The 25,261-nt window shown below is 36.8% G+C and overlaps 1 protein-coding gene and 1 long non-coding RNA gene across 2 annotated transcripts; one reads left to right on the top strand and one right to left on the bottom strand.

Annotated features, from left to right (window-relative positions):
• The first annotated feature begins 1,006 nt into the window (after positions 1–1,006).
• On the top strand, positions 1,007–2,811 carry LOC131325520 (uncharacterized). The gene is made up of 3 exons (XR_009199731.1): positions 1,007–1,387; positions 1,628–1,686; positions 1,790–2,811. It is a non-coding gene; the product is annotated as an uncharacterized LOC131325520 (long non-coding RNA).
• A 2,788-nt stretch (positions 2,812–5,599) lies between these two features.
• Positions 5,600–7,264, bottom strand: LOC131327470 (protein FAR-RED IMPAIRED RESPONSE 1-like). The gene has a single exon (XM_058360634.1). The coding sequence runs from the start codon at positions 7,262–7,264 to the stop codon at positions 5,600–5,602; it is 1,665 nt and encodes a 554-aa protein (XP_058216617.1).
• Positions 7,265–25,261: the final 17,997 nt, after the last annotated feature.

Below are 25,261 nucleotides of genomic sequence, written 5' to 3'. Positions count from 1 at the left end.
CCACCTCCACTGTAGAGAGAAAGTGAGACAACCAACTTCACTAGGAAGGGTTCTCTACCTTCTCTATGAAACCAATAAGATAGAGGGGTGATTTATCTCTTCCCCGTTATTTCCAAAGTGGGAAAGAAATAATCTAGTGATTTGGTTCTTAGAAAAAAATGTCCCAATCCAACGGTCTAGAATGATTGAAATTAATCTAAAGGCCACAAAAAAATCCATATTGAGAAGGAAAAAAACTCCTTACAATTTGTAATAAAATGGTAAAATTATCAAATAAGTTGAATTAATTATATTTAAAAAAATAAATTATTATGTATTAAAAGTTCAAAAGTACTACGAAAATAAGTACTTTTATAAACACAATTTTAATTTAATGCCTAATCATATAATTATATTGTAATTATTGTAATATAAACATCAAATTTATATACAAGGGCAGTTAAGTCATTTGACATCTCATCCTATTATATCCGCCCTCCAAATCCCTATTCTTAAAAAATCATCCAAACACGGAATTATAAATCCACTTTTCTTAGGAGGTGGGTTCACCCTTCTTACATATCCACTTTCATTATATATTCATCCTTAAATCCACCAAAAATCAAATCCTTCATCCAAACGGGTCGTCTATGTCAGTAGAAGGCTAGAAGCAGCAGTATAACGTACAAATGGCTACTAGAAATTTTTTATTATCTTGCTTATGGTTCCTGTTCTAAATTTTGTTTTTAATAAGAAATGCTTACGAAAATAACTTTCACATTCGCTCTCGAAAAGTTATCCTAAATGAAAAGTTATTGAATCAAATATCTATAGATATCGGATTGAGATGATTTTTGACGATAACCTTCAAAAAAAAAAAATTTTACATTTAAGCCAAAGGTTCCCCACCAGATTGAAAAATCAAATGGCAAGGAAAAAAGTACCCACCCTTATAAACGGTTACGTGTTGACGAACAAGCAGATCGAAGGTGATAAGCACTTGTGCACCAATCACATATATCAATTTTGCTATCAGTAGGGACCCAAATCCCGACCTTCAGCCCGATCCCACGTGGAAAGGTAAGAGGTCCACTCCTCTACAGCCCTGTTCTCAAAATTCAAAAATTCCCAAATTTTGAAATCGTGAAATCCTCTCTCTCTCTCTGAGAACACAACACCATATCCTCTCTTCTCTCTCGACCCACCACCACCGATGGGCACCCTAAACTCCCCCACCACCACCACGATCTCCTCTCTTCTCTCTCCTCCGAGATCACACTCTCCTCTCGTCGGCCGTCGCAACACCAACACGAGCAACCCCAAACCCGCCCCTACCACCAACGATGGGCAACCCCAAACCCGGCCCCTACCACCACCGACGCACCACCACCATCTCTCTCTCTCACAGGTATCTCTCTCTCACTTCCCTCGCCACGAATCTACGTGTGATTCTTTCACTAATGAGCACACACGCAAAAATTAGGGGTTTTTTTTTTTTTTTTTTCCTTTCAGATTTCATAAAATTGGGGTTTTTATATTTGGGTTTTCGATTCTGATAGTTGTGGTTGCCCACCTGTTGAGTGACTAAATTGGTTTTGGGTGTCGATTTTGTTGATTGAGAAAATTTCGGTTCATCTGTTGATGGTAGTGACTGGTTTGGCCCTTATGAGCTTCTCAACTTCACTCTTCTTGGACCCTACTCATTTGGTAAGTACTCCAGCTGAGAACTTTTTCGTGATTGAATTTAAGTATTATGGACCCCCATTTTTGAGAATCCTATTCCAATAGCTCTTTTTGTGGTTAATTGAAGTTTCAAGAAACCATTGCTATTGAAAACCATTTTTGTCTGTGGACTTCGGAAGAGGATTCTGGCAGCCACCCAAGTAGTTCAATTTATGGCTTGTCTGAGTTGTTTTTGCTTATATTTATGTACACACAATCATTTGCTCAAGTGACTAGGTTGTACTTTGACTACACGGATGGGGCTGTATTGCTGCAGATTTTTTGTGCAAGTTGAGATTTAAGAGGGCTCAAGGACCCAAATATAGGATTTAAGAGAACATATCGGCCAAATGCGTACGGTATGTGCTTGGTTTTGCGAGGGGATTGCTTGACTAAACTGGATAACTTGTATCTTTGAGAATCAAAACTGGACATATGCTTATTCTTTTCTAGCCATCTAAATTTCACGTCTTTTCATGGAATGTTTCTATAGGCACTCCTGAACTAAAGAAAAACTAGGCACTTCCTATTGTTCTCTTCTCTTGCTGAATTCTTTTGGGAAAATAACCTGACTTCACATTTCTGTTATTGAATTGATCATCCGGACTCAATCTGGTAATTAGCTCCAATGCATCATTGGGAATCTTAGTTTCTTCCTTAGCCTTATTGGCCACGTTTTTCTGAATTTATGTTCATACCTTGGTAACTTGGTTTGAAAGCATAATTAGTTGGTATGGAGATCAATTGCTGGAGGCTACGTGGCCATGGGTTTATTAGATGTGGCTTGTGAGGAGAACCTGAATACAAAATAAAGTTTACCAATTTTAAAATAGACAAATCTTTAGATTGGTTGTTGTAAAGCACATAATGTATCTATTCTCAAGGACTTAAATTCTAGTTCAATTTAAGTTCTCTAGTGGATACTATTTTGTAATTCCGAAGAGGGAATTTGTTCTATGAATATAAGTCTCATTTATACTTCTATTGATAGAGAATTTGCATATCCTTATGTGCCTAATTATATGAGTTTGACATTAGAGTTATCTAGTTTGATTCGGCAATTTGACTTTGGTTTGTTAACTTTCTAATTAAATGAATCATATGTCTTTGTTTCAGCGATTATCAATGTACCAATGTACTTCAGGCACAAGACGTACGTGCAATGACCTGCAGCGATTATCAATGTACCAATGTACTTCAAACACAAGACGTACGTGCAATGACCGGTTGATAGAGGCTCAAGACATACGTGCAATGACTGGTTGATACGGAAGAAATGTTTATCGTCTCTTAGCTGTAAATATATTTGTGATAGGTTTTTTTTTTTGTGAGGGATTGATGGTGGATGAGTAAGACAATGCAACAAAATTGTTTGTCTTTGTTTAAATATTTGGATAGAGTTGGGAAATTAGTCTCTTTGGATAGTCACATGCATTTGTAAAATTGCTTCTGTAGGTAGTTAGGAATAACAGTCAGCGTGGGATGTATTTGAATTCTTTTGTAATTGATTTGGTTGGAACTATTCTGTATTGTGTGAAAGAGTTACGATACAAGTATTGAAATATTGGCAATAAACAGTGTACAATTTTCAGTTTTCCGCTGCAATTAATTCTTTTCATGCGAGGGCAATACTATTTTTTCTTGAATTGCATGATGACGTCTTGAGGAGCCTCCCAATGAGCTATCGTCAACAGCCAAGACATGAAATTAAGAATCTCTGGCTAGACCCATTTGCTCCAGGAGAAACAAATGATGCTTTCTTTTTTTCCTTCGGGTATCAAAGATTCCAAGTTATAGGACACGACACTATACGGATATGCGATATGGATACGCCGACATGACAGGATATAGGTATAGGACACGTTACGAATATGCCGACACGATACGGTATAGGACACGATACCGACATAGGACACAATACGGATATGCAATACGGATACGTCGACACAACAAGATACATGTATAGGACACGTTACGAATATGCCAACACGATACAAATATGCGATACGGATACGCCGACACGACATGATATAGGTATAGGACACATTACGAATACGCCGACACGATACGGACATAGGACACAATAGGGATATGCAATACGGATACGTCGACACGACATGATACATGTATAGGACAAGTTACGAATACGCCGATACAATAAGGATACGCGATACGGATATGCCAACACGACATGATACAGGTATAGGACACGTTACGAATACGCTGACACGATACAGTATAAGACAGAATACGAATAAGTGATACGGATACACCGATACGACAGGATACAGGTATAGGACACGTTACGGATACCTGACACGACACACATAAGAGTTCCATTTCATAACAGAGATTCCAACTTAATTTGCTCAGTCATTGATTGCACGCGCGCGCTCTCTCTCTCTCTCTCTCTGCAACAACTTTAATTTGCTCAGTCATGAGTATGGACTTGAATTCAAGATCCATGAATATGGAAAACTCAAGCAAATTCAATACAATCAGAATATGCAAAAAGGCGTGAATCAAATTTACACAATGAACGAATTTGGAGAAATCAAAATACATTGATATGAACGAATTTACATAATTGGAAATCATGCACTCGAGTTTTGACACTAAATTTGACTGATAACTTTCCACTCATGCTTCTGCCATCTCCTCACGCTTTTGCCAAAAAAGTAGCAACATCAAAAGCGGATTCATCTACAGCATTAGCCCATGCTTCAATGAAGCAAAGCTTGGGGCATATACCGCACCAAAAAACTGCACTCCACCAACAAAATACAACAATTACAAAACCAAAAAACTACAATTTCAACACCAAAAAGATGCAAAAGTAGCAACATGATATTTCACAAAAGTGGACGCTAGTCATTTGTTTCACATCCTTCATTTGTTTCATATCATGTCTTGTATCTCAAATGCATCATTCCATCCCTGAAGTTATCAACATGCACAAAAAAAGAAAGACAACAAAAACAAACTAAGTCAAATCAAAATATGGAGAGAGAGAGAGAGAGAGAGAGAGAGAGAATCCTAGTTAAACTTATAAATCAATAAAAGTAGGAAGTCTTAGAGCGAAACTTACTATAATCATGTTCCAAATCATATGGAGATTCATTAAGGTCATAGCTCCACGTACCAAGATATCCTACACTTGCCTGAGATGGCTGAAATCATAACCAATTGAAATGATAGTAACATGAAAAAAATTACAAATTGAAAAGGCTCGATGTAATGCAAATGAAGTCATACTTACAGTAACGTTTCCACTCTCTTGCTTGACAATCTCGTGAAATCCCGTAGCATGAGTGTTGACTTCCACATCCTAAAGCGGAATAAAGTCAAATTCGAAATCATACAAACCAATGAGCATAATTATGTGAAACATCGAAAGGAATGCATAATGAAAGGTATACCAATGTACTTTTTGCATTGGCGCGACTACATTGGACCCTTTTGTTTGATTTCGTATTCTTCCTAACAATTTGCTCAGTCATTGATTGTTTCCTCTTCATTGGCGGTCGCCCCCTCCGAGGCCCTACACTTGGATCGCCCACGGTATTTGATTCATCTTGAAAACTTTTGAAACCATTTTGTACATCTCCAACCGTAGGCATATTGCTTTGACACTCCTCATCGTATAAGTTATTCTCCACTTTAATTTCTCGCAACCTAGCCGCCATCCTATCAGTCTTGGCAATGGAATACATGGCAATGTCGGCTGCCTCATTAAATTACTTCAACAAACTGTCATAGCGAGTGAATTCGGGTTTGTGCTCCCAATTAACATAACTCACCTTAATTTTTTTGTAACTCCTCACCAAGTTTTTCATCCATCGTCGAAGAATATATTTATCGGGCACTACTTCAAGCTTCTTTTTTGACCAAACCGAGATCATATGCGAGCACACCATTCCCTTACTCTCGAACAACCGGCAATTGCAATTAGTTTCTGCTGACTCCTCATTAAAATGAACAAGGAAAGTGCAAGTTTTAAATATATTTTTTTCTTTCCAACTAGGATGTCTTGTTCAATGTGGAACTGTGAAATACCATTTACTACCGGTCCAATAGTCAAATTGCACCCAATCGTTTGGCCTACTTGCTCTCGAAATTGCTTGCATTTTCCAATTGTGTATGCTTGTTGAAATTGGTCCTCAAAACCATAAGGGGACACTTTCTGAATTTGAAAGTTTAAGGAATGGGCATCTGCCTCTTCTTCTTTCTGCACCTTCTTACCCAAGGCATTCTCATATTGTCCCACAAACTCCTTCAAGGTGGTATTGGAATGGACGTAGCCATCAAAGAAGGCATTAATGCTCTCGCTTCGTTGGGTTGTTGACATCCCCGCCCAAAAGGTATCCTTAACAAATGCCGGTACCCATCGATGCCTCTCCTCATACAATCCAGCTAGCCAATCATTGCCCTGTAAATTAAATTGTTTGATGAGATCTGCCCAACTTTTTTCAAAGTCCACTGGATACAAGGAATCATAAACAGCACTCTTGAGAGATGTTTTTTTCGCCTTATACTCGTTGCAACTCTTCAACTTGTCACGAATTTTTTTCATGATATGCCACAAACACCAACGATGTTGTGCATTTGGAAATACTTCACTTATCGCGTTTTGCATTGCCCTACATTGGTCTGTGATGATGGCATTAGGGAAGGAACCATGCATGCAAGAAAGCCAAGTCTCAAACAACCATACAATTGAAGTGGTGTCCTCCCGTGATACCAAACCACATCCAAACAAAATCGATTGTCCATGATGGTTGACCCCTACAAATGGTGCGAAAGGCATATTGTATTTGTTAACAAGGTAAGTCGTGTCAAAGGTGACCACATCGCCAAATTCTTTACACAACTCTCTACTATACGCATCAGCCCAAAAGACATTCCGTAATCGGTCATTTTCATCAAGATCGATGGCATAGAAGAAGTCATTGTTATCTTCATGCATTTTGACAAAGTACTTATGCATTGCTTCGGCATCCCCTTCTTTGAGCCGTAAACGCCTTTCTTTATCCTTGAAATTCCTTGCATCCTTATCTATCCATGGTAGATTATCAGGCCCCCCTGCCTCGATTACACATGAGGCAATGGTTTTATTCATTGTGATTCCGGCTGCCGCGTGTAATTCAATTATCCTCTTCGAATGGGGTGGGATATTCCGGTAGCACCGAAGATATTTCACTTTTTCTGGATCCATTTCATGGTTGTGGTTTAGTTCAATCGAATTCAACATCCACTTCCCGTCAACTTGCAAAGAGATATTCATATGGGCTTTACAACCTGTTTTGGGTGTTGGATGGGATTTAATGGGGTTCAAACCCGTTGGCCTGGCATTTCCAGCCCGATGACAACCATAAGTTATATTCGACTTTACCTTGTTACGCTTCTTAGAGGTTTTTGTGATTGCACCGAAACCTTTTGCTTTCGCATAAGTAGCATAACATTCATGGGCTTCGTATTCAGATTCAAATATTGTTCCAACCTTAGGTTCCAATACCACCTCCAAATTTTGAGTTTCCTCCAAATTCTGATCTTGTATTTCCATGATTCTACAAATAAGAAATACAAGACTTAAGAATATACACACATAACTATGTTTAAAAAAGAATTGAACTAGTCCACATGTACAATGCACTGAAACATTAAACAATCATACAATTACAGAATAATAAATTGGTCATTGAGAAAACGACATACGTAAATATATGTTCGAATATTTTGCTATCAGTCTAAATACAATATTTGGGCCAAGTATTATTGTGAGTTGGGCTAGTACCTTTTGTCTTGTTATGGGGCCTAATGTTAGGATGAAGCCCAAGTCCATGTTATGTATTACCCTAAGTATTTAAAGGGAAGTGGAATGAAAAAAACAAGTAGTTGCAGCTAACAATTGTGCTGCCCATTTTTCTGTTCCAGAGTGTACTCTCTCTCCTCCCATGTGTTTCTTATTTCTTGCGGCTGTTGCTGCTATATTTTGGTCAGCCCTTTTGCACCCATTTTCTTGATTCTTCCTCTAAAATTGAAGGATCGACTAGGGAATAGCCAACAGAAAGAATCAAATGTAGATTAGTGGGGAGGGAAGTGAGAGAGATACCTGTGAGAGAGAAGAGATGGAGGTGGTGTGTCGGTGGTGGTAGTGGCGGGTTTGGGGTTGCCCATTGGTGGTGGTGCGACGAGAGGAGAGTTGGTGAGATGGAGGAGAGAGAAGAGAGGAGATCGTGGTGGCCTGGTGTGGTGCGTCGGTGGAATCTTGGTGCGAGTCGTGGTGCGGCGTCAGTGGTGGCGGCCTAGTCGATCTATGGGGGCTCCGGTGGTGGTGGCCCGGCGTTATCTGGGAGCTCCGGTGGTGGTCAATCGGTTGTTGGGCCGGTGTATGTGAGAAGCTTGGGGGCTGGCTCGTGGCTCGTTTTTTGGAGGGAGAGAAGAAGAGAGAAACAGATATTCACTTTCCCAAATTTTTTTGAAATGGGAAGGATTTGTTTCTTGCGCGTTTGAACGGAAGCAGTGGGACCTTTACCTTCCACGTCAGATCGGGATGGAGGTCGGGATTTGGGTCCCTACTGATAGCAAATATATGTTCTTTTTCATGGAACAATTTCATGATTACACAAGGCCTTGAGTCACTTTTGGAGGTTTCGTGGAAGTTGCATTCAGCCATTCAATGGAAGAAAAAAGAGACCAAAAAATCGCCTTTACGGGAGTACCAACTACCAAAGTAACCAAAGGACGATGTGAAGGTGGGTCCCTGTCGTTAGTACGTGCAGGTGGATCCCTCTTTTGTACGCGCACCCTGGGTATCTCAAACTCAAAGATCAGTTCACATCGGAATAGTTTTGAGATGGACAAATTTCACTAACCTCCCCTGAGGTTTCTAATAAATGCAGCAACCTCCCATCAACTTTCTGAAATATCACTTTCCTTCCTTTCTTTTTAAACTATTCTCCACACTCCCCCTTCTGTTAAGTTAACGTTGAATTTCTGACAGAAAAGTACGACATCACCATTTAAACTTTGATTTATGACAAGATTACCCTTGCAAACATGCCAACTACACATCCAAGACATAAACACTTTTTTTCATTTCTCTTTCCTCCCTTCTCATGTAATATCTCATACTTTTAATAAAATTATTTTGTAACTCCATATATGCACGTAAAATAAAAAGTTCATGTTTGTTTGAAAATTTTGTGAAGTTATATAGTTTCAGAAAACATAAGTATTTTTTTCTAGTAACTTTACAAATAAAAATTAGTTCCTTTATTTGTATTTTAGATATTGAGGAAAAATATATTTTTGTTCACATAAATACTAATTGGATGTCCCTTGGAAAGCTGGAAGCTAGTTTTGGCCTCGTTCCACTAACTAAAATAAGTTTGATTATCAAAAAAACTAAAATAAGTTTTTGTTTTTGAATAAATATATTTTTTGAATTAAAGGTGATATATTATGAGAAAACGACATGTCTCATATAGAGAAAAATAAATACTTAAAAATAAAAACCTTAACGAAACGGGGCCTTAACATTTTTTAACAGTAGAATATATCATAACGATAGCATGTTTTCAATCAATTTGATATTTTAACAACTTGCTAAAGTGGTATTTTACATTCAAAAATTTATGATTTCGATAGATATTTACCGAGCATTGACATTTATATTTTCAGTGGATTTTGGGTAGTAGAGATAAGTGTCTTACTTTTCTTTAAAAGTAGTTAGCTGACTTTTTTTAAATAAGTGTCTTATAATTACAATCCAATTCAACGTTGCTTAGCTTAGTATTGATGGTAGTGGAGTAGGCTTTGAAAGGGGACGTTTGGGGTCTATAAATAGACTTTGAACTCCCTTCAATTGTTAACTTACTTTTAACTTCCTTCTAACCCCCACTGATGTATATCATCTACTAAGAAAAAACGTAGTTTACCCAAAAAGTAATACTCATCCCATCCCATAATTTTGGTCTCTTACGAAAGTAAGTGGAATTTTTAAACTTTAAAATAATGTATTTACTAAAATAAATTTTTGATTTTTTTACATCAATTAAAAAATTTGTCGTGATCTATCAAACAAGATCTGTATTGCACAAAAAAACATTTCAGTAAGTACATTATTTGTAAGCTTAAAAGTTGCACATAGTTTCGTATGGACCAAAATTATGGGACGGATGGAGTAAGAAATATAGAAAATAGAAAATATTTTACAATAATTAGCCTTTGTGAAGTTTAAAGCACTATAGTTAAATAGAATGTTGCGTAGAGTGTACGTCAAAAAATGGTTAGTTATAGAATCAAAAAGTAGAGTTTGGAATTAGCTTGGTGGAGTTTTATAACAAGCCTATATTTACATGTACTTTGCACTGGATTTTATATTCTAATCTATATATTAGTGTATTTGGTTATATAAAGTTGACGTGTTTGGTTTTTTGAAGTAGTGTGCTTGGTTACATCTATAGCAGGATAAAAGTGATATCGAATAAACAAGTCAATGTTTATCAAAAAAGTCATTCCACAGTGGGTAGGGAGCCCCTATGGTCACGCCCAAGGGGAGTCGCTACGTTGGTCGCCCCCTCCCACCCTTTTCGATTATCAAAAAAATAAAAATAAACAAGTCAATGTTTTCTGTTAGAATGATAATTTTGTCATTTAATCACTGAACTTAACGCCATCTTGAACTGGATAACAGGAGGGGGGGAGTCTTTATAATGTTAGCAAAAGCAAGGGAGGGCAGTGACATTTCAGAAACTTGGAGGGAGGTTTCTGTTTTTGTCAGAAACCTCAAGGGAGGTCAGTGAAATTTGCCCTTTTGAGATATATCAGTTCGGAGAAATTTTAGGGTAACCAAGACCGAATCCAAAAATTGATCAATTCGGTTCAGTCTAGACTGAAACCGACCAAATCCATCCTTACTCCAATCGAATATTGAACCGATCGATCAATTTTTTCGAATAAATATATTTTTTAAAATTTGTAGAAACAAAATTGTTCAGTTCCATAATTTTAAATTCAGAAAACATGTGTACCGATATTCATTCATTGCAAAGTTTTCCCTCAAGTCTTCCCCACCGGTCAGAAAAGCCAAAAGTTACCCACCAGATCCAAATAGCCTAAGGTTTCGCACCAGATTAAAATATTCCAAATGCCAAGGAAAAAAGTACCCACGGACGAACATGCGGATCAAAGGTGATAAGCACGCGGATCAAAAAAAAAGAGGTGATAAGCACTTCTGATAAAAAAAGAGAGGTGATAAGCACTTCTGATAAAAAAGAAAAGAAAAGGTGATAAACACTTGTGCGCCACGCCTTATCACTTCTGATAAAAAAAAAAGAGGTGATAAGCACTTCTGATAAAAAAAAAAAGGTGATAAGCACTTCTGATAAAAAAGAAAAGAAAAGGTGATAACTTGTGCACCACGCACACATATATGTTACACACTGAGAATCAATTCAAGACGTTCAAATTTTGTGTTAGGTCCGGACTTTTGCTTTCAGTTATTGAATTGTGTTTTTCATGGTTCAGATCTGCGAAAGATTTATAATCAATCATAAATGTTTTAAACCTTTTTAGAACTCATTAGTATCTCTTCATACTTAACATATGAGCCACAGTTCAGTCCTCTAAGCCACCCAATAATTTCTATTCAAATTGAGTTTTGCAACTTGAAATCTGAAGGTTTATTAAATATTGAATAATGCTAAAGTATCCCTCTCTTATTTGGAAAAAGGCTTTTTGCTGTGGGTCTCTTCTTCTTTTAGTATTGCATTAATTTCGTGTACAAAATTTAAGCTTATATAGGATAAGCGATTCAGTTCAAAAAGACAAAAAGGAAAAAGATACGCAATTTGCATTGAATATGAACAACCCTGGAGTACTACTTTAAACCCCAAAAATTTTATATTGTTTTAGACTTCCTAGCCCCCTAAAGCTAAAATACGACAACCCATCCATGGCCGTAGAGGTCCATTGCGAAATATAAAATGAAACTTATTGGATGCATGGATATGTATTTCCTTGAGTAACTAATTATTTCATGTCCCAGTTGGGACATTAGGTTGCGGTGTTTTAAACTTTTCTCTACTACACATTCACATGACCTTCACACACTTTGTGGTATATATACTTTGTTTTGAAAATTACACAACTGTGTGATGAAGGGGGCACCACATAATGGTGTCCTAGGGGCATTGAATATTTTTCCCTTGTTCCTATACTCTATGATGAGAACAAACTATTGCAGGTCAAGGTTATATACATTCTGACCAATACACTACACCACATGACAACTTGGTGTACACCCAGTGTACACCCCCTTCTATGGAACCAACTTAGGGATTCCATATAAATGATTGGAATCGCATAATTTTTTTAAAATGTTCTTTTTAGGTCAGCAAATCCGGCGTACAATCAATCGAGCATATATTTATCAATATCTAAAGGAGGTGATTTTTTACAAGGAAGCTTAAAAAATGTTTTGAAAATGCTAACGACTCCGGTTATATGTGTGACATTCCTAAGCTGATTCCATAAAAATTGGTGTACATTTCGTGTCTACGAAATGGTATACTATACCCATAGTTTTTATTGCAACTTTAGTACTCCTATTTCCGAGTGCGTTTGATGTCTGGGATTCTAGATATCCAAGCACTGCCCCGGTTTCCAGGAAGCTGCCACTTAAATACTCTAAAGCAGTAAAGCAACGGGGTGCGTTTGCTTAAAGGCAATGACGGGTCAAGGGGACCACTGAAGAATCATGTGGGTCCAGTTCAGCATAGACAAACGGTAAAAAAGGAAGAGCAGTTTTGTGTTTGAAGGAAAAAAAACTATGTTTAATCCCAGGGGTTGGCTTAACAACTCTTAACCATCTCATTTTTACGCGTAAGCGTATGAAATGACTATGGGAAAGGCTATAAGAATTAGTTCGAAGTGCGTCCAAACTGACCCGGCACATCCTACATTACCAAAAAAAAAAAAAAAAGAACTCTATTTGATGGAAACAAAATCTGTTTTCGTTGCTCATGTTCTATGAGTAAATTTGTTTTTGTTCCTCATGTTTTATGAGAAAAAATAGGTGTTTGAAACATGGGAATTAATTCTTTTTTGGCCCCCTTGTGATAGGAATAGACAAAAACTCATGTTGTGTTTGGATAAGTTTTTGAAAAAAAATATTATGAGAGTAATAATTGAAAGTAGATGTAATGAGTGGAGAAAGATAGAAAGAGAAATGAGAATAATGATTAGAAGTAGGAATAATGAGTAGAGAATAATGATTGAAAGTAGAGATAATGAGTATTTTTTGAGTTGATTTTTTTTTTTAAAAAAGGAAAAACGAACAATTAAGGCATTAGCAATGAGAATAGACAAAAACTCATGCTGTGTTTGGATAAGTTTTTGAAAAAAAAATTTATGAGAGTCATGATTGAAAGTAGATGTAATGAGTGGAAAAAGATGAAAGAGAAATGAGAATAATGATTAGAAGTAGGAATAATGAATAGAAAATAATGATTGAAAGTATAGATAATGAGTATTTTTTGAGTTTATTTTTTTTTTAAAAAGGAAACGAACAATTAAGGCATTAATTAGCAATGAGAATATTACCTCTGATGTATAATAAATATACGTTATTTTATTATTTTTCAATGTGCAGTGGGTGTATCATTATGAGTGTAACATCCGTTAATTTTAGTCCTTTTTGCCGTTTGGAACAAAATGGAAAAAGAAAAGAGATGGTCCCACGTTACCATGTCTTGGACGTGTGGCTGGAGAGGAGGTGACTAGTAGATTGCCTTGGCTTCATTTTGACACATGATATCCACTATTGACACATCGTGCTTTAGGAAGCCAATATTTTTTTTGGTAAACCAATATTACCCAAGAGGCAAGAGTCTTCTTGTTCTATTTTGCTGTGTTGTTCCGAGAAAATTGAGAGAGACGTTAGTAAATATTCATCTAATTGGTGTGAGAGGGGGAAGAAAACAGTGGACTCTTGGAGTTGGAAAATTAAAAAGTTCAAATCATTTGGGCTCCGTAAGGATCCGATGGAAAGATGGAGTTTGGTGACAATGGAATTTCAGTATATAGTTCACAGTGCCAAGATTGTGCATTGAACGCCTATGATTATGATTTGAGGTACCGGGTAGTGTGCAATACATTCCTACTTAATTTTTTTTGCAAAGAGTGTTATTTGATTCGCTCATATTTGTACTCATTTGATGTCCAAGTATCTTGATTCAATTATTCACTCCTTGGACCGTGACATAAAGGAAATATTTTGCTGAAAGCTATGGAACAGATTGGTATATGTATAAGCCCACCGGGTCAAAGAGATTTCTTCTTTCTTTCCTTTTTCTTTGGCCTTCTCTATGATTCAAGTTTCCCTTGTATCTAGAGTAGACCACCTCGATGTACCCTTTGTCGAGTTCAATAAAATTTTGTTGCCGATCAAAAAAAAAAAGATGTACGATGGACTACCCTACAGAGAGTCTAGACTGTTTATGGGGCCCAAGTGCCCAATACAGATGTTGACCTGGGTGGTGCATGACATGTTACTGAGATGAGTCGGGTAGGAGACTACAAATGAAAACGTTCAGAATGATCCTACTTGATTAGTTATCCTCGTTTATCAAGCATATTCTTATTACTAGCCATGTTAATTGTCCTTGTATTGCATATACTACCTGAGCGTTTTATATTTTTCAGGTGCAGTGAAAATTAGTGGGGACCTGAGTTAGAGTATTTGAAGGATTAAGCTTTATAGAGATTGCTTAGAAAATATGTAGCATTTTGAAGGTTTTTAGGACCCACCATGTATATTTGTTCTTGAGGACTTGTAATTATTAGAGATGTATTTATTTGGAGGCAATATAAAAATTCGGGTCGTCACAATGAGCCTATATTTCCACTCACTTTTAAGAAATTCTGTATTTGTGTCAGTATCCATAGGGCTCTAGCCTTTATCTATGGAATTTGTTGTTTAAGAAGACAAATAGCGAGGATTTGCATTTCAGTAGAGGTTGGGGCAAATAAGTTGTAATTCATGGACTACTTTTTTGAAATTCATAAGTCATGGGAAGGAGAACATTAAATCCCAAGTCACGGTGTCGAAAACAAACGTAGGCTGTGTTCCAGAAAGGAATTAAGAACTTATTTTTTGTTGAATAATAAGGGTTGTTCCGGAAAATAAGAAGGGTGGTAATTATTTTGGTAGAATTTATATAGGTACCAATGGGGCTGGGAGGGAAATCGTACCGGCGGCCGCGCCGGGCCATCTCCGGCCACCGGACGGCCGATCCGAGCCGTCCAAAAATTCTATAAAAAAAAAACCGAGGGGACCTACGCGAGAATCAACGGCATCCGAGGTGTGTAGGGTGCTTGATCCTAGCACCCCTTTTCCGTGTATATATGATTATAGATCGGCCGTCCGGTGGCCGGAGACGGCCCGGCGCGGCCGCGGGTACGATTTCCCTCCGCCGGCGCCCATTATCATAGCAACAGTCTTATTTTTTTGTATAAGGCAACTTCAAGCTCAAAAATCATGTGTTTACGCAAATAATTTTCCTACCACTATGGATTTTGTTTGATAGATCTCATTGAGATCTTTAATACGGTGCAAAAAAAATTGAATTTTTTTTTTCATTTACATTATTTTTGAGTTTGAAAATGTGAAATGAACTTTTTAAGAAGGATTTTGTGGAATGCCCCTTCTTATTTTTGAATTAGAAGTGGCAAAATAAATACTTATTTTTTATGAAGGTTTCCGGAACGGAGCCGTAGACTAATATACCCTTTAAATCTCTGAAACATGAAGCAACACACGTTGATACAAGGAGCAACTTAGATCATACAAGGTGCAATGGATTTTAACAAAAGGAGCAAAAATTAGTTTTCAAAAATAAAAAAATTGGGTAAATTTAAGTGTTACTTCTAAAAAATAAAGAGCAATTTAGGTTCATAAAAGGTGCAATGCATTTTAATAAAAAGAGTAACATTTATTGATACAACGAGCAATTTAGATAAGTTTTACATTTAAGGAGCAATTTAGTCCATACATAGTGTAATGAATTTTAATAAAAAGAGCAACTTATATTTATACAAGGAGCAAAGTATAACAAATAATAATAATAAACATCTCCTCTGTATCTTCTTCTCTGCTCCATCTTGAGTTGCAGAATTTCTGAAATTTTAAAAGCATTGCTGCCATAACTGAGTGGAGTAAAGATATGGAATTCCCCCCAAAAATAAAGTAGATCGTGGCCAGTGGAAGTCCAAACAACTGAGATGATCACAATATGTCAATATCAGGCTTATCAGCTATGACCACGCCCGCAAAAGAGTTTTCATACTGCTCCACCAAATTTGCTTATGAAAAATAATTTTGGCACTCTATTTTATTATGATGGTACTTTGAAATTTGTCTTTTAATGTGTCTTGATATGTATATAATTTTTACATTAATAGATAAGTTCTAGAGTACCATTGTAAAAAAGTGGAGTGCAAAATCATTTGCATTTCCTTATGTCTATTTTTAGAAATGTTACATGTACGATCACGAAATTGTTGAGAATCTTGAGATTAAGGTCCTCCGCAAGTCTTTCAGAACACATATGTAAGGACTAGGGCGTGTCGTGCGCATTATATTGTGTACATTCGAACCGCTGATTTCGACAATCAACGGTCTGAATTGTATGGTGTCGTGCATAATATCAACCGTCCAACTATTCGGCAATCCAGATTGTTGATTGCCGAAATCAATAGTTCAGATGTGCACAACACCATCTCCCAATCTCAAATGCACATTCTAATGAAACAAGGTGAACATAGCAGATCAATAACATCAAACTAAGTTGGACTTTCTTGTCCCGCGTTTTTTCTTTTTTGAAGTTTTTGGAGTCGTGGTCCATATATAGTCATAATTTGTCTCAAATAGAGAAATCAAAAGAAAAAAGAAAAGAAGATACAAACCAAATAGGTGAATACACAAATAAATAAAAGGAATTGGATCATCTCATGTACTGTAAAAGAGTCAAGCTTCAACCCATTTTAGACACTTTTCGGGTATGCATCAATGATTCAAATTGTTCATTTCTTAAAACACGCCGAGAAAATGTACTAGTCTAAAAATCAAGTTGTATAGATACTGTTTGACATGATTCTGAAAATGAGTTTATTTCGTGAAAAAAATGGGTTTGTTGGGTTTCAACCCAACTTCTCTCTCTGTGCAATATATTTGCGTTTAAAAACAATATCAAACACTATTCGATTAACTTGATTTTTGAATTATTAAGTTTGATTCATTTTCTCAATGAGTACCAAAAAGATATTAGTTTAAATCATTGTTCTGAGTCCGAAAATGACCCTGAATGGGCCGAACGGGAACATCCAGTTCGTTTATAGAATTGGAGATGGTCCATTACCAAAATAAAAACCTATGCCGCCTCTCAGACTCGATCGGATCCTCGGACGCCGAGTCCCTGCAGCAAGTTTTACTCGCTGGAAATTACAGCCCCTCAAAACGCCGTCTTTTTGAGGTAATTTAGGAATCCTCGCCTAAAGAACGCTTGAGCCCTCTCTCTCTCACAGTAACACACAAGCCCCCTCTCTCTCTCCCCCCTCCGTCCTTGTCGTTTTCTTCTCCAAGAACTGAACCACACTATGGAGTACTCCATAATAAAAAAATTATCCCCTTATCGTTGATTTATTATTGTCATCATGCAAAAGGATTTTACTCCGAAAATTCATTTCTAAATCAGTTCTTACGTGAAAAAAAATACTCCTCGCTAAGAACTTCATTTGAGAAGGGATAAACTCGAATCTCGATTCTTCTAATTGTGAAAGGTGAGAGAACCCGCCCTAAATCCATGGAATCTTGTGTTCCTAATCGAAATCCAGATAAATCTATGTTTTCTCAATCAATTAGCAAACCAGAAAGAATCACAAGAACAAATAAAAATCCAATCAAAGATAAAGTCTAATACTAGAGGGCAAACATATATAAAATCTTCAATTCGATTACAATCAACACAAAACCCTCCAAAAAAATAAAAAACAGAGAGCAAATCCTTGTTGTTTTGGGCCGAATTGCCCCATGCTAAGAATTTTTCAAAACTCTTGGACTTGTCTTCAACTCACATCTTCTTTCATTACTCATATATATATATATATATATAAAATTTGTCTTCAAATCAAATGTATAATATGAGTACTGGGATTGTTCTAGTTCTTCTTTGGTAGTATAAACAGAGATCAAATCCTTGTTGTTTAGCGCCAAATTGCCCCATACGAAGAATTCGTCAAAGCTCTTGGACTTGTCTTCATCTGAAATCTTCTTTCATTACTCATATCTTTAATTTGTCTTCGAATCAAATGGGTAATTTTATTACTCAGATTGTTCTGGTTCTTCTTTGGTAATATTGCTGTCATGTACCTCATTGGAGACAGATGAAAAAAATTCGTGGGGTTGAAGGGTGAGGTGGACGAAGAAAAGTTGGAGAAGAATACAGAAAAATGACAAGGGATCTTTTAGAGAGAGAGAGAGAGGGCCTGTGTGTTACTGTGAGAGAGGGAGGGCTCACGTGTTCTTTAGGGGAGGATTCCCAAATTGCCTCAAAACAACGGCGTTTTATGGGGCTGTAGTTTCCATCGCTGCAGGGACTAGGCGCCCCGGATCCTCTGTCTCCCTTTACCTGTCTCCATATCGCTCTCTCTCTCTCTCTCTCTCTCTTCCATTATGTTTGAACCACCGAGCACCACCCCTCACTTCCCGGAACCTTTTCAACCTTCACCACCAAAAATTCAATCTCACCCCCTCCATTAATTCTCTCTCGTCTAAAACCCCATCTATTTTCAATCTTCCGAAAATCCATGTCTCTTAAATCCCCATTCTTCCTTGTCTTGGTAAGCAGCCAAACTTGTTCTCATAAATCAAACTGTGTCTATGGATTGTGTACAATCATGAAACAAGTAAAGCTTCAATTTGCTCGGTTTTGGTTCTGAAATTCTGCAATTTTACATGTGGGTGTGTTTTTATATCACAAAAATTGTGATTTCAGAATTAGGATTGTATGGGCCAACGTCCGGAGTAAAGGGGATCTGGGTGATGGAGAGAGAGAGAGAGAGAGAGAGAGAGAGGAAACAGAGGATCCGAGTCCATGTCTCAAGGCTCCACAACAAGAATAGTATCAGGCTCTGAGGTAGGTTGGTCGAGGAATATTGGGTTTCCTGATCCTATGTCATCAGCTACAACTACAACTTGAGGAGGACCAGTTTCTGTTTCATCTTGTCCATGGTTCTGGACAACACAAGTGATAATGAGAACAGGAATCCCACGTAAGAAATACCAAATCCAGAACAGAAATCCCCCCAACAATTTGAAAAGAAAATCGTGCCAAGGAGAGAGACCAATAGTGACTATGAACCCGAACCAAAAAAGGGGCTGCGGCAGAGAAACGGACCCCAAGAGCAAAATAGCCACGGAGAAAGAGAAGTCTCCGGGTCGAACACGTATACGCTCCGCGGTCACGGAAAGAGGAAGCTGGACTGACGTGGTAAGGAAGAGTATTATAACCACAATGAAAAAGAACCAGCTGTTCAAGTTCATGTTCATGCTGATGTTCAAGTTAGTGGGGTTTCCAGCTTGGTGGGGTTGGAGGAGGAAGAGGGTGAGGTTGATAAGTGCTGGGACGACAAGGCGCAGGTCAAGGTTATACATTCCGATTTCTGACCAGTCGAAAACCCAAAAATCCACAAACTCACAGACCTATTGAAAATCCACAAATCGAAAACCCACAAACCCACCGTTGATTTCACTGACGCCGTCTATTTCGATTTCACCGTCAAAAACCCACAAACCCACAGAAATACACCACACCGTCGAGTTCAATTTCCAGTTCATGTGTTTCCGGACCCAGCGTGTGTGTGAGAGACAAAGAGAGAGAGTGAGCGACAGAGGGTCGAGTTCAATTTCCAGTTTGTGTGTTTTCAGAGTTCAATTTCCAGTTCGTGTGTTTCAGAGTTCAATTTTCAGTTCGTGTGTTTCCAGACGCAGCGTGTGTGTGAGAGAGAAAGAGAGAGAGAGAGAGTGAGTGACAGAGGGAGGGAGAGAGAGAGGCGAAGCTAGGCTCAAAACCTCGCTCGCCCTGGCGTGCTATCTAGTAGTTGCAGGAGAGACGAGGCTACTAGGCAAGATTTTTAATCTCAACTATTACAGTTTAGAGATTTGCTGTCTATATGATCTCCATGGGTGTGTTGGGGAGGAGCAAACTCCTCTAGTATTTATAGGCAATCTCGAGAAATTTTTCACTGTCTGGTGGGTATCCGATGATGTTCGCTTGGTATATTCGGATCGTTCATTTCAATTTTGGATGGTTCAAATTTGAAAAGAGAAAAGGGAGAGAAAGTGGTGGGGTGAGAGGAGAGAGGGGATTTCAATCTGAACCGTCTAATACACTTTTGGTTAGGCCGGATGGGCCTAGCGAGCACTACGTCGGCACGGCCACGTGGTACCCACCCGGCATCAAAAAAAATCGACCACCACAACCTCCTACGCAACACCACAGCAGGCCCCGAATTTTCAGGAACTTAAAGCAAAAATTAAAAATGAAGCATATTTGATGAACTATTATAGAGGATAAAAAAGTAAGAGAGGGTCTTGAAAATCAAAATTTGAAAGCTTAAAACGACCATAACACTAGTTTTAACTCAGAGCACATATATAGATGATGTCACGTTTTATTGTGTCACGCCCGCACGGTAATCTTTTCGCCAATTACCGGTTTCCACGAAGTTGCGCGGGGCTCATATCCTATAAATTATATTGAGAATAAATTCCCTCCGCCAGAGGAGGAAATGTGTGCCTTTTCCTCCAAACTAATAACTTTCTGCCACGTCATCGACAGTACAAACCCAATGGATTACGTGCTGTGCTTAACTTGGGTTACTTTTCCAAGCCAAAACTTCATCCCTAATGGTTTCAAGAATTACCCACATGCCACAACACTCTATTATTGGAAAATTGTTGCTCTGTGAGTTTCGGAGGAAATTTGTTTCTCGCACGCAAAATTCAATGTTTCAAATTTCAATCTGTTTAAATCGAAAAAAAATTTTAATTTTCTGTTCATTTTATCTTAAATGATCATAATTAAATTTTGACTATAGGGCGCTTGTTGATTTAGCCCTAAGAAAGTCGTAGAACCAAATATTTCTTAGGGCTAACCAATGAAAGTCCTAAAGCCAAAAATTAATTATGACCATTTAGGTTAAAATGATTAGAGAAATAGGATTTTTGTACCGGTTCAAGCGGATTGAAAATTATAGCACATAATTTTTTAACCATATTTTTTAATATATAACTGTAGGTTAAAAAATTAATTGTTCCAAATTTCAATCCGTTTGAATGGGTGGAAAGATTTTATTTTTTTGATCATTTAATTATTAATGGTCATAATTAAATTTTGACTCTAGAACTCTCGTTGATTAGCCCTAAAAAAGTCGTAGAACCAAATATCTCTTAGGGCTAACCAACGAGAGCCCTAAAACCAAAAACTAATTCTGACCCTTTAGGATAAAATGATCAGAGAAATATGATTTTTTTACCGGTTAAAACGAATTGAAAATTAGAGCAGTTAATTTTTTAACTATATTTTTTAATATATAACTGTAGGTTGAAAAATTAAGTGTTCCGAATTTCAATCCGTTTGGATGGATGGAAAGATTTTATTTCTTTGATCATTTTATCCTAAAGGGTCAGAATTAGTTTTTGGCTTTAGGGCTCTCGTTGGTTAGCCCTAAGAGATATTTGGTTCTACGACTTTTTTAGGGCTAATCAAGGAGAGTCTTATAGTCAAAATTTAATTATGACTATTAAGAATTAAATGATCAAAAAAATAAAATCTTCCCAACCATTCAAACGGATTGAAATTTGAAACAATTAATTTTTTAACCTACAGTTATATATTAAAAAATATGGTTAAAAAATTATGTGCTATAATTATCAATCCGCTTGAACCGGTACAAAAATCTTATTTCTCTAATCATTCTAACCTAAATGGTCATAATTAATTTTTGGCTTTAGGGCTTTCATTGGTTAGCCCTAAGAAATATTTGGTTCTACGACTTTCTTATGGCTAAATCAACAAGCGCCCTATAGTCAAAATTTAATTATGATCATTTAGGATAAAATGAACAGAAAATTAAAAAAAAATTCGATTTAAACAGATTGAAATTTGGAACACTGAATTTTGCGTGCGAGAAACAAATTTCCTCTGAAACTCACAGAGCAGCAATTTTTCAATAAAAGGGTGTTGTGGCATGTGGGTAATTCTTGAAACCTTTAGGGCCTGTTTGGATGGAGTGAAAATAGGAGGGCAAAAATAAGAGGCGGTAAATGGGGTGGGGCTCACTGTTAAGCCGGTGTTTGGGAACGAAAATTGGAGGGGTCTTAGTTTTCACCCCTTCTTCCTTTTCACCCATTTCAGGGATTCTCGGGTTTAATTTTTGGGCACCCCTTGACCTCCCCAAATTTAATCCGGCTTTAGAGGGGAGGAATTTGGACGAAATCACCCTTGCTTATCCCCTTTCTCCAACCCAAAAAACTCCTTATTTAGTTTCAGAACTTTTTTAGAGTGCTCATTAAAAAGCCTTAGAACAAAAAATTCATTATGACCATTTAAGATAAAATGATCAGAAAAATAAGATCTTCGTACCGGTTCAAACGGATTGAAAATTGGAACACTTATTAGTTTTACACCATTTATATATTAAAAAATATAGTTAAAAAAATTAAGCGTTTCAATTTTCAACTCGTTTGAACCGGTGCGAAAATCATATTTTTTTAATCATTTTATCTTAAATGGTCATAATATCTTTTTGGCTCTAAGGCCTTTTAATGAGCACCCGAAAACTCCTTATTTAGTTTCAAAGCTCTCTTAGGGTGCTCATTAAAAGGCCTTAGAGCCAAAAATTCATAATGACCATCTAAGATAAAATTATTAAAAAAATAAGATATTCGCACTGGTTCAAACGGATTGAAAATCGAAACACTTAATTTTTTAACTATATTTTTTAATATATAAATGGTGTAAAAATGTTTTTTAATATAAAATTTTTAGAATAGACATTTTTTAATATTAATTTTTGAATTTATATACTTATTTTAATATGTAAACAAATTTAACACTGGACATGGACAAAATAGTTATTTGACAGCTTTTCCCACCATCCACCCCTTCTTACCCATTCTCTAAACCATCCAAACAAAGTCAAATTTTATTCTCCTATTTAATACTCCATCCAAACCGCATACTATTTTATCTCCCCTCCATAAACCATCAAAATTAATATCCCCTACTATTTTATCTCCCTTTTATATTTTTTACCCCCAATTTTTTACCTGCATCCAAGCGGGCCCTTAGGGATTAAGTTTTGGCTTGAAAAAGTAACCCAAGTTAAGCACAGCACGTAATCCATTGGGTTTGTACTGTCGATGACGTGGCAGGAAGTTATTAGGAGGGCTGCTTTTCCCCCCCCCCCTGACACCCCACCCCCCCGGCCCCACACCCCATTTCCCATATTACCCCCCCCCCCCCCCCCATTTTACTTCTCCTGCCCCTCCCTCCCCCCCTTTACTTTTTTTTTTCTTTTTCCCTCTTTATTTTCTTTTTGTTTCTTTTCGGCTGAAGTTTTTTTTTTCGTTTTTTTTCTCTTTATTTCCTTTTATTCCTTCCACTTTGAATCTTTTTTTTTTTCAATTATTTTCTTTATTTGTTTCTTTTCCCATTTACCTCCCTTCTTTTTTTTTTTTGGTTAACTCAAATTCTATTTTCAATTAAGATTACAATTAGTGTTCGGGAACTAATTACGAAATGTATTTTGCAAACGACATACTAATCCAAAATACAAATGTTATATTTAGGATTACTTTTTTTTAACTATAGTACAATTTAATAAATTTGTTAACTATTATTTAGCATAAATCCTCTTAACTGATTCAGTAGTATGTTGCTTCAAATCACGTCTCTACTCCATAGGATTGCAAATGGCTGGTTTCTATTTTTTTTATAACTAAAACGGAAACGTTTTAGGGGCTTCGTAGGGGCTACTGTGCCAATGAGGGCAGTTGAGCCCCCCGGGTCCCACCTATTTTTTCATTTATTTTTTTATTTAATTACTTATACCTTATTTATTTAATTTCTATAAATACACCATTTGTATATTTAAAAATATAATTCAAGAATTAAGTGTTTTAATTTTCAATTCAGTTAAATCAGAGCAAAGATCGTTTTTATTATTATTTTATTTTAAATGGTCATAATGAATTTTTTGGTTTAAGGCCTTTCAACAAATACCCTAAGACTCATTATTTAGTTTCAAAACTCTCTTAGGGTGTCCATTGAAAGGCCTTGGAGCCAAAAATTTACTAGATCCATTTAGGATGAAATGATCAGAAAAATAACAACTTTGCACCGGTTCAAACGGATTGAAAATTGAAACACTTATTTTAGTAACTATATTTTTTAATCTATAAAGGTCAAAAAAATAAAAATAAAACAGTCGGATAAACATGATCAATTAAAACACTTTTTTTTTCTCTCAATTACTTTACAAAGCCTAAAATTAGACTTGAACCTATTATTAAAGAGAGAAAAAAATTCAAACTGGAAAGAACGAAAAGGAAATAAAATGAAAAAAAAAAAGAAACTGAAAATAAAATGAAAAAAAAAAACGAAACTGAAACTGAAAAGAAAAAGAAAAAAAAAAAACCAAACGGTAAAGAAAAAAAGAAAGAAAGAAAGAAAAGAGAGAGAGAGAGAGAGAGAGAAGAGAGGGGGGTAGAATGGGAAAAGGGAGGTGGGGCCGGGGGGGGGGGGGTGGGTCAGGGGGGGGGGGGAAAAGCAAATTTCAGTTATTAGTTTGGAGGAAAAGGCCACATTTCCTCCTCTTGCGGAGGGAATTTATTCTCAATCATCTTTAGCTCAGTCCATGACTTTTGAGGCGTTTAAATTGAAACTTTTTTCAAATAAGGCCCTTGTGTTGAATTATAGGGGTACAAAAGTATGAAGCCTCCTGAAATTCAAAGATTTTAGAGCTTTAAAATAGCCGCAACACAAGTTTTTGCTCATGGTCGATCCTGCTCCAGACCCAAACCTTTGGGTACCCGTTGGTATGTGTGGGGCTCATCTCTCGGATCCTACAAAAATAATTCGATTCGTTCATAAAATTTAAAATAGATTTTCAGGTGGCCTTTACTTAAAACAACTCGATCAAATAATTGTGAATACTCGATCCAATTGTCTAGTTTTTCTTCAAATTTTTTTTATTAAAATTTAGGATCCTTAATACCGGACAAAAAATGGACGATTGGACGAAGTACTTAAAATTATTCAATTTCAATGATTTTTCCAAGAGTCGCTCAAAAATTTATTTAAAACCAATACACATGGCCGTGATATGTTCGGCCAATGCTACTTCAGACTCCAGGGTTTAACCGGACAACCGCGAGATGGACTTCCAATATAGACATGACAGTGATGTGTTCGGCCAATGCTCTAAAGGCTCC

Source organism: Rhododendron vialii, chromosome 5a (genome assembly GCF_030253575.1).
Source record: "Rhododendron vialii isolate Sample 1 chromosome 5a, ASM3025357v1".
Taxonomy (NCBI): Eukaryota; Viridiplantae; Streptophyta; class Magnoliopsida; order Ericales; family Ericaceae; genus Rhododendron; species Rhododendron vialii.
This window is presented reverse-complemented; position numbering and strand designations above follow the sequence as displayed.

What these genes read in the sequence shown, in the direction of transcription:
- LOC131327470 (XM_058360634.1), bottom strand. Translation starts at nt 7,264, where the DNA reads ATGGAAATACAAGATCAGAATTTGGAGGAAACTCAAAATTTGGAGGTG.